Raw genomic sequence first — 9,611 nt, 5'->3', positions numbered from 1 at the left:
TTTGTTGTCCAGTTACAAAAGGGACTTTTTAAAGGGTTGGTCATTGGGCCTTTGCACACAATGTCTACGGACAAAATTTATGTCCTCATTGCTAATCGTTGAAAATCGAGCAACGTCAGCTTTTTGGTGGTTGTCCCGTAGGCTTCGCAGCTTGGGCAAGAGGGGACTATCGCCCCAAAAGCAAGGTCGTTTGAGCACCAATCAACACCACCTCATGGCCAAGCTGTGCACATGTGTAGCACTGTTTCAGTTGTCCGCTGATGTAGGTAGTGGTTGATCATTTGCAAGCACAACCAGCTGCACGATGTCCGCGGACGTTTGTGAAGCCACCCTTAGATCCCATCTCCGCATGCCCGTGTTAGATATCGCTGTGGTTTGTGGGTATTTTCGAGGAATGATCGTTCGTATATGCCCAAGAAAATTCGCATTCTTTAAGAACGGCGCACACGCTCATTAAGCAGACCAGTAGGATCAAAATCTAACTCAGTGGAGAAAAGCAGAGCTGCGCCATGGCGGTGGGTTCCTTGCAAGAGCGATGGCAAGACCTGCAGGTGCTCAAAAACATGTGGTTCCCTCGCATCACCGGGGACTCACACAAAGAACGCCTCGAGAGCTTCTACGCCCCTCAGGCTCACGCTTGTAAGCATGTTTTCCATTGCTCGTTGTCTGCCTACGTTTCGTGTCTTTACTTGACTGCAATGCCCCTGAGAATGGAAAATGCAAGCTCTTTTACATGCACGGATGTTGTGTGTGTTTTGTACCCGTGTTCACATCTGCATGGAAAATCATCTGGTTATGTCTAGGAATTGCTTGGTCAAGACTCAAAACACTGACCTTGCTATGCTGCCGGCCCACCAAGACATTATTTTGGTTAAATCGACATTTCATTCACAGGGCCAGTGTATTGCCAGCTTGTTTTTGCGATGATTCACTGTGATCATTAGAGGTTGCAGTGGATTATGCTTCGGCATGATTGCATTTCTTTGGCCGACATTGCTTTTGATCACAGATCCAGAAAATCTGCAAAGCTTGTTTTTATAGTCATTTGAAGTCTTTGGATGGTATATGCAATGTTGGCATGTCTGCATTTTCTTCATTAGTCCTGGAAGGGCCACTGAATGTCCACGTGTGTACTTCATGATTATAGGGAATTATGATGTTGGCTTATGAATGACACCTTGTCTTTTTGCTTGCGGAGTTACTTCTCTGTTTCATGACTCGTTAGCATAGTATTGCAGCGGCTAGCCCCTTGAAAACCAGGACTGTTACACTTTCTTGCTTTAATCTGTGTATGCATTTGTTCGATGTTGTGTGTATAACCATACTTAGTAGGTCAGAAATCAAGCTTCCGCATTAACATTGTCCTTGAATATGAGTTGCCATTTTCTTCTGTACTCGGGTGGTCCGGTGCATGGATCATTTTTGAGTCCATAGTCTATGACTAATCTGTTTTTTTGCACAATGTCAATACAGATGATCAGTTTAGATCCCGCTTTCTTCATGGTCGCGAGGGCATGCTTAGAGCATGTGCAAGGAAGATGCTTGAATTGGGAGATGATGGTGAACTTGTTTGGGTTGATTTAGGGGGGGGGACAGCAGAAAATGTGAAGTTTATGTCAAAGTACATGGATCTATCAAAGTTTCAGAAAATTTATGTGGTGGATATCTGTGGTCCCCTCTGTGATGTAGCAAGGAGGAAAGCCACTGATCTGGGATGGACCAATGTGGAAATAGTGGAAGCAGATGTTTGCGAATTTGCCCCGGATAACATACGAGCCACTCTCGTCACATTTTCTTATTCCCTCAGCAGTATGTCTCTTCTTCTTTAAGGAATGTAATGCTAATGTTTCATGAGATGCTTTATCCAATAGATGACCATTGAGAAGTCAGTGTTTGAAATACCTCTGTTGCTCTATTTGAGATTTTTTGGAAGCCTTACCATGAGTACGGAGTGTCCATATTAAACGAGTAGACAACATAGGCAGATGTTACAACTTGTACGTTCTGGTTTATACCATGAACTAGTGTGTTTTGTTCAAGGCTCGTTTGGCAGTTTTCAGGTCAACATTGGGGCCTCTGCAGACCGGCCAAAATGACCGTTTTTGAACATTCTGGGCTGCATTTTTGGGCTTTTTCCATGTGGTTGGGCTCTAGCCCTTTATCCCAGTAAGCTCTTTTCCCTTATATTTATTCTTTGAAGACTAGACTCTATGGCAAATTAACAAGTCTTCTATTTTCTTATCGTATGTAACATCCATAGTACATTATAATTTTTGTAGTTTGATTGGTAGCGTACGTTTTTGTACATGTACAGATTGTATGTGATCAACCTTAGGGACTTCCTTAGTATGTGATCCTTGGAAAAGGGACTTTATTATGGTTTATAATCAGCTACTTGATCATTTGACATAGAAAAAGCCTGCTGTACATGCATTGTTTTCATTATAGAATGTCTTTTTGATGATTGTGTGCATTCTCTAATGCTTTACCATTAATTTTGACCATCTTATTTAATGCACTACATCTATCATGCAGCTGCCGGTAGTGTGCAGCCAGCCCTCCCCTTATCCATGTCTTTCTGCCCTGCCCTGTGGGGGCATTTTTCTCGTACCACCTTTCTGTCAGTCTTTTTTTCTCCTCTGTGCAGGGTTTTCTTTCTTCATGTAGGGGAGAGAGAAAAGAGTGTGCGTGAGTTTGGGGGTGTTTGCATGCGTTGAGATGCATGTATGTTTCAGGTGGGTGTCTGTGGACGTTCGAGGGATACTTGTGTGATTGTGTATGTGTGTGTGTATGTGTTGTTTGCTCTAGCGTTGGGGATGTTTGCTACCAGCTTGTGGTGTGCATGTGGGCTGTTCTGTTCTGTCTCCTTTGTGTAGATGTGTGTGTCTGGGTTTGTGCTGAGGGTGTCTTCTTGTTTTGAGGCATGCAAGCCAACCACATGGTGCTTCTAGCGCTTGTTGTTGAGTAGCAGGTGGTCTTTCCTCTGTGTGTGCACACACGTGTGTGTGCGCGCGCGGGCGTGTTTACAGGGGACACAGGGAACGTGGCCCTGGAACGCTGTTCTTGAATAGGAAACCTGTTCCCCTTGCTCCCTCTCTCTGGGAAGTCCCTATTTTCTTGGTCCAGACAGCTTTGTTTCTTAACCTGTTGGTGGACAAGGCTGCCTCGCCTTATGGTAAGTAAACTGTGTGTGTGTTGGTAAGGACATCCGCTACCACAACTCTTTCTGCCCGGTTTCCTACTCAGTTCCCACCTTTGCTAGCAGACACTAGACAAACGGGTTTCCTCTAGGTCTTTTGGCTTTCCTTTCTTCGCCTTTGGGTTCGGTTGATGACCCTCTTTTAGAACTTTGCAGCTGATTCCCTTTTGGCATGTTGCCTTTGCCTCACCTGTTTTGTCCTCCTTCTCCTCTGGCAGTCCTTTAGCAGCTTCTGGGAGCATGGGCTGAGCTGTTATGGGAGTTCCTTCTATGTGTCTAGATTGGTGAGTCCTGGTCATCTCTACTTTTGTCGGGCATCGATTGCAGTTTACATGGTTTGCTAGTTGTTCACTCCTCCCACTGTCATCTTCTATAGTCCAAGGAGGCTTTGTGGTTTACCTTCAAAAAGGGGTTTCTAAACGGCTGCCTACTTTTTCCGGGGCAGAGAACGGGGTCGGGTCTGGGTCGGGATGGCTGAAGTTAGGAAACGGGGTCAGTGCATGGAACGGCAAAACAAAAAAGACTTTAAAAAAGAAATTTTGAGCTTTACATAACTACAGGAAAAGACTTGAGAGGGAGATTGCACAGACAGCAGGAGAGGGAGCTCCAAGCTTGTGCACTCATATGTGAAGTGCATGTGTGTCAAGGGGGGGAGACAGTTCCCTTTTATAGGCAAATGGAGAGTGCCTACAATGTGGCTCTCACCCCTTGCTAGGAGAGCCCAAAAATGGGGGAAAAAAGATCTAAATTGTAACCTTTTGATTATTTTTTGACTCTGCATTCCCTCTGCCGTCCCCAACAGCTTGCCATCCCAGGGCGCCCCCCCTGTGATCCCACTTTTTACCCGTCTGGCTGGGCGTCCCATCGTGTCCCCCCCCCCCGTTCCGGACACAGGGTTGATGCCTCCCTAGGGTAAAGTCCCCTATCCCCATGTGACTTTGGCTGGTGGTGCTTTTGGTCAGCTGGTTCATGCTGCCTATCTTGAAGAGGCTGCTGAGACTCTTCCTCTAGGTTTGTTCCCCTAACCTTTTCCAGTTGGCCTCTGGCCTTTTTTCACTTGTGTATAGTTTTTTCATTCTCCAGGTTTATTCCCCTAGCTTCCTCCAGTTCTTAGCCTTTCGTCTTTGGCCTTTTCCAGTTGTGTGGTATGTATAGTTATTCCAGATTTTGGTATAGAAACATGGAATGCAGAGCAAGAACAAGAATAGGAGAGGTAGTCAAGTCTAGAGGAGATTGAAAAAATAAAGATACTGTTGAGGAGCTAGGCTTCGATGGCTACAAGGCCCTGAAAAATGCCCAAACCTGGGTGAACATTACCTGCAAAACACTCTTCCTTGGCCGCTTTTTAAGCTGGAACGGGCGGTTGACAACCAAAACTGTGCCTTTATGCATTCCGGATCGGGGCCACAGTGTCTTTCCTGTTTGAAACACATTGAAACGGCACTTGGCTTGTAGTCTGCTCATGGCCTATGGCCTAGTTAATAGTTATATATTATGTGTTGTAGGGTCCCCTAGAAGTTATGCCCCTTGAGGACAGGCCCATCCTATTATATCTCCAGGGGTTTTTTCATTACTAATTTGTGTGTGTGTGTGTGTGTGTGTGTGTGTGAGAGAGAGAGAGAGAGAGAGAGAGAGAGATGGCTTGCAGTGATCCCACCTTTTATGGTGGCTGTGGACAAAGCGCTTTCATATTTGGATCAAGAAAGAGGGATTTTTGGTATAGCAGACTTTTACACATCGCTCAAACATGACATACCTAGCCGGCAGCATGGATTCCTTTCTAGATGGTTTTGGCGAGCTATTTTTGACCTTGACAACATAGACTTGGGGCCTGCCCGCAGGCAGTATATTGAACACCATTTAGAGCAAGGTCTGTAGTTAATGGATTTTTGCAAAATTTCTTAAAACGACATGATAAAAATGCTGGGTTTGAAGAGGGTTGTTTGGTTTTCTTTTATCGACAGTTTTTGAAGAAAATGGATGGGGTGGTATCCCGTATGTACCTCTTTTGAAGGTTCCTCACTACATTTGGCTTGGCAAGAAGAGAGCTTATATGCCTGGGCATGCTGAAAATGGCACCGCATCAAATCATGTTTATTGAAATTGACCGCACATATGTAGGACTTCAACCAATGCACAGCCTCCTTGTGGATGAAATTTTGGTTACTCTTTGTCAAATATCTGACAATGTGTGCTTGTAAAAACAGCGCTCCTCTGGATTACCTGGTATTTTAACCATATCTGTAGCTCAATTTAAAGGAAATTGCCCGGCTAGTTGTAACATTTTTCAAACTCTTCAATCATATCTTGAAGCACTAAACCATGCAGCATGCTTCCACCTTGTCATCATCATCAACGGGGACACCAAAGGATGCAGGACATAGTAGTTCATGGAAGGCCTGGCATCCCACTACTGATTATGAAGTTTTGAAAAGTCCTGTGTGATTATATACATGGGGAATTGTATATCAGATTATGTGGTGCAAGCTCCTCTTGTGGTGGTGCTTGAGCGCCAGTCCCAAAAGTATGGATAAGATTATGGTTGATTGTTGGACCAAAGAGTTGATTAAGGTTGCCTCATATCCAAAGGGGAGGTCCCCAGTCATGATTTCGAGTATGTATGTGTTCTTTCTTTTTTACCATCTAACCATGATAGGCCACATCGATGAACTAAAATGTTAATAGAGCAGAGGAAGCTGCGATACAGCTGAAGTTAATGACTATATTGATGGAAACTTGCTTTGCTTTAACTCATTACACTTCACGGAAAATTCTTTTGCTAACCACGCGGTTCTTCTTTATCCTCTTTCCTAGAAAAGATTTTGGAACTTTGACTTATTTTCTCACATTATTACCCAGTGCGGTAAATTTGAGGAGGAATATATCTTATCTTTTGCTCTAAGGGGCATTGTTGATCTTTCTAGCAGGGACAATGTGAATTGAGACACTTTTCCCCAACATTGCTTCTTATGAATGTTGTATAGTGCGAATTGCTTGATCAGGCGATTAGAAAATGTACCTTACTAGAAGTATAATTGTTTCTTCAATCGTTTTAAACTAAATAAGGTAATGAAGTGTATCAATTTTGCCATGCTATTGGTTTGATGAATTGTGCTTTCAGATGCGTATCTTCTCTATGCCCAGAGCTCATTACTATGCAAGGTGATCTGTTCATCGGTATTGTCTGGCTATCAACAAATTGTCTCATTGAACGAAACATTTTCACATTGGGTTTCTTTGTCACACATTCACAATGGCATTAGTTATATAAGATCGAACCTTTCTTGCAATGCCTAATCATAAGGGCACCGGTATTAGCATCTAAAGCAAAGTTTTCCTCCAGGCATCTTGTTGTGTAGTTGCTAGTATGAGGTATAGTTCAAACGTGGCCGAGTGCAGTATTAGCTCGGACACAAGCATCCTACAAGCTTGGGGGAAACTTAAGAGTTCAAACGTGGCTGAGCGTAGTAGCTCGGACCCAAGCATCCTACAAGCTTGGGGGAAACTTGAGAGGGCACTCATAGAAGTCAACTTTAGCAAGGTTTATGTCTTCAAGCAATTGTATGTACAGTTGGAAGACCACATCTTCTTGCCTTCGCTCAGCAAGAAAACATTGCCGTGTTTTGACAAACCCTTTGAAAACATCCTTGCTTGCTCATGTTTCGTGTATTTGTCAAATTCACAAACATTCTCTAAAGTAGACATTTGTCAAGCCTTGTGAATGTAGTCCTTTAATGAGGGTGAGGTGAAGAAGGAAAAGATATACCGTAAGCTTTGAAGCAGCCCCCTCTCCTCTTGCTGCACAATTGATGTTCCCATTTTGATGACCAAAAGAGCAAATGTTGAGGCAGTTGGACAATGTCATAGGTGGAGGTTGTGGGGAAGTTGGTTGACATGTCCACTTGTTTCATCACTAGTGTTAAGGTGGGGACATTGATGGTACAATTATGGATACAAGGGGTAGGACAAGTAGCATAGTTGATGGCTAGATGAGTGGGGCTGATTAGAGTAGATTTGAACGGACATGGAGGGCATATCCAAAACTCGAGCATCGAAGCTGATCTTTCTCCCATTTCAATTAAGTTAATCAAGTGTGTATTTAAGTTGGTAATCTCCAATTTGCTTAATGGATGAATGCCACTTTGCTCTATCCACCACAACCTTCAATTAATCACTCCTCTACATTTGCCACTGTCACACCGTTGGAGCTTTGAAATTACATATTCAGTTATCTTGTCAACCAACAAACGGTCATCCTCTCAAGGGCACGACAACGTGCATCCATCATTGCAAAGATGTAATTCAACGACATCGACCTATAAGTGATGGTCGCATCACCATTTTGTCATTCATGCTTAGATCCGTAGTTTTGCAAGGAGCGGGATGACCAGTGAGATATCAAGGAGAGCTTCCAACGAAGCATTGCCTATTGATGTGTGTATGGTGCATTTGGGAGCAACGAGTCATACCTTCATCTCTCCCTCTTTCTTCGCTTCCACCTTTCTCTGTAATAAGCCAGTTATGGCGACCTTAATAAGAGATGGAATCTGCACTACTCTCTCTCTCTCTCTCTCTCTCTCTCTCTCTCTCCCTCTCTCTCTCTCTCAGCTTTAAGTGTGCAAAATCAAGGGCGTTTGCAGATCTCGACCGTCGATGTGTAAAAACTAAACTCGAGATCCTGAGTTTAGTTTTTTTTGTCGAAATCTATTGTTTTGAGTTTAAGTTTATGAAAAAACACATCTATTTCAAGCAAGCGCATGCGCGTGTGTTGGTTAAGGACCCGGACTCTCAAACTAGTGGTGAGGGTTCAAATCTCGGCTGGGGAAGCACGGGCATCTCGAGATTAGTCCCCTCATGGCCTATAGAAACTAAACTCAAGATCCCGAGATTAGTTTTGAAAAATTTAAACTCGGGATCTCGAGTTTAGTTTTAGCAGATCGATGGTCCAGATTGATCTTTCACTTGGGACCATTGATGCCATGGTTGGGACCTCGTGGCATTTAAAGGGGAGGGGTGTCAGCCTCGGATAGTTCAGAGGGCCGACCGTACCATTTGGACAACTAATTTTTGTTTCCCAATAACGGGTGCAACATGGCATCGTTTTTTGCCATCGATCCCTTTATTTGTGCGTGTCAAGCATAGTTGAGGCTCGCACACCCTTGGCACTAAGTAACACCTATATTTAATGCGAGGGAGAGTAATGGGATCGACGGTGGGGTTTGGGGGGGCGGGATCTCGAGGCGCACTAAACCTGGCCAACGCGAAAAACGAGGCGCGTCGTCGAAAAAATAGACGGCATTAAACTTAACCAACGCGAAAAACGAGGCGCACTGTCGAGATTTGAACTGTGAATTCGAGGTCCACATTTAGGATCACATGGGCTAACCACCTCACCCGCGCGCACATTGTGTATCCCAAATGGACGCTGTAATATTATGAGTTCGGGGTGCATTGCACACATTGTCCAGGTTTAGTTTTTGAGCAATCCAAGTTTAGTGCGTATCCAGGTTTAGTTTTTGAGCAGACATCTGTGGCTGCGATCTTTTCGATCTTCGTGCGTGAAGTTCCCCGCCGTCGATCCCATTACTCTCCCCACATTAAATATAGGTGTTACTTAGTGTTGAGGCTCTCACACTAAGGTTAAGAATCTGAAAGAAGGGGCATTTTACACAAGTGAAATCTTCATGGAGATGACAGGCTCCAAAAGACCGATGCCAGAAGTTAGCAAGGAAAGATTGGATAAGGGCGAGCCCCTTACGAAGGGAGTCATAACCGGGTACATATTTTTGTTCTCCAACAGTCCTGAAGACATGAGTGACGAGTACTTGCCTGTCAAATTTATGGATGTTGTGCCGACAACGATCCCAAGTGTAAGAAAAATTTATTGCAAAATTTGATTGAACAACTCAATAAAGAAATCAAATGCTTATGAACTTTTATCGAAAATAAAAAAATGCAAACACAACAGGTCATGATAATCGTGTTCATCCAAAGTCGTTTTGGCTATACTATTTTGAGAATATGGTTACCTATCACAACTGGGATAGCTCTTGAAAAATATCGAAAGTGTGCACAATTTTGGAAGGATTAGCACTGCTTGGTATGTACAAGAGGATGATTTTATTAAATAAGATTGAGAAACATTTAAAATAATTTTAACTAAATATTTTATTAATGGGCGTTCGGCCAGTTGACTAAATATTTTAACTAAATAAGTGCTCTAACCCATTAATAACCTTATTCTTTACGGTCAATAGAATAAGGAGCTAGAGGAGTATTATCCTCACTGAATTAACTCTACGCTGTCCATTCTCGCACAACGCTCCGAGCACGCATGCATCCGCGCACACACACTTCAAAAGTGGTATCAGAGCCCAGGCCAGAGGCGCATTGACATAGTCTCCTTCATCTT

At 43.6% G+C, this 9,611-nt stretch overlaps 1 protein-coding gene across 3 annotated transcripts; it reads left to right on the top strand.

Moving 5' to 3' along the window:
* The first annotated feature begins 387 nt into the window (after positions 1-387).
* LOC147424709 (uncharacterized) lies at positions 388-5,758 on the top strand. Of its 3 annotated transcripts, XR_015186397.1 has the most exons (5): positions 388-639; positions 1,474-1,809; positions 2,061-2,166; positions 4,848-5,069; positions 5,164-5,300. XR_015186397.1 is itself a non-coding variant. In XM_086499782.1 (4 exons), exons 1-4 carry the CDS (start codon positions 510-512, stop codon positions 5,298-5,300), a joined length of 747 nt encoding a protein of 248 aa, XP_086355908.1. In that variant the 5' UTR covers positions 394-509; the 3' UTR covers positions 5,301-5,758. The 3 variants fall into 3 exon arrangements, 2 of the variants coding, with proteins under 2 accessions (XP_086355908.1, XP_086355907.1); XM_086499782.1 differs by lacking the exon at positions 2,061-2,166 and having other exon boundaries at positions 394-639; positions 4,926-5,069; positions 5,164-5,758; XM_086499781.1 differs by lacking the exon at positions 2,061-2,166 and having other exon boundaries at positions 400-639; positions 5,164-5,758.
* The last annotated feature ends 3,853 nt before the right edge of the window (positions 5,759-9,611 follow it).

Source organism: Adiantum capillus-veneris, chromosome 25 (assembly GCF_014529385.1).
Source record: "Adiantum capillus-veneris isolate H3 chromosome 25, ASM1452938v2, whole genome shotgun sequence".
Taxonomy (NCBI): Eukaryota; Viridiplantae; Streptophyta; class Polypodiopsida; order Polypodiales; family Pteridaceae; genus Adiantum; species Adiantum capillus-veneris.
This window is presented reverse-complemented; position numbering and strand designations above follow the sequence as displayed.

What these genes read in the sequence shown, in the direction of transcription:
- LOC147424709 (XM_086499781.1), top strand. Translation starts at nt 510, where the DNA reads ATGGCGGTGGGTTCCTTGCAAGAGCGATGGCAAGACCTGCAGGTGCTC. An exon ending in ATTTTCTTATTCCCTCAGCA is followed by an intron (nt 1,810 to 4,847) that starts GTATGTCTCTTC and finishes GATGGCTTGCAG; the next exon opens with TGATCCCACCTTTTATGGTG. An exon ending in TGAACACCATTTAGAGCAAG is followed by an intron (nt 5,070 to 5,163) that starts GTCTGTAGTTAA and finishes TTTTATCGACAG; the next exon opens with TTTTTGAAGAAAATGGATGG.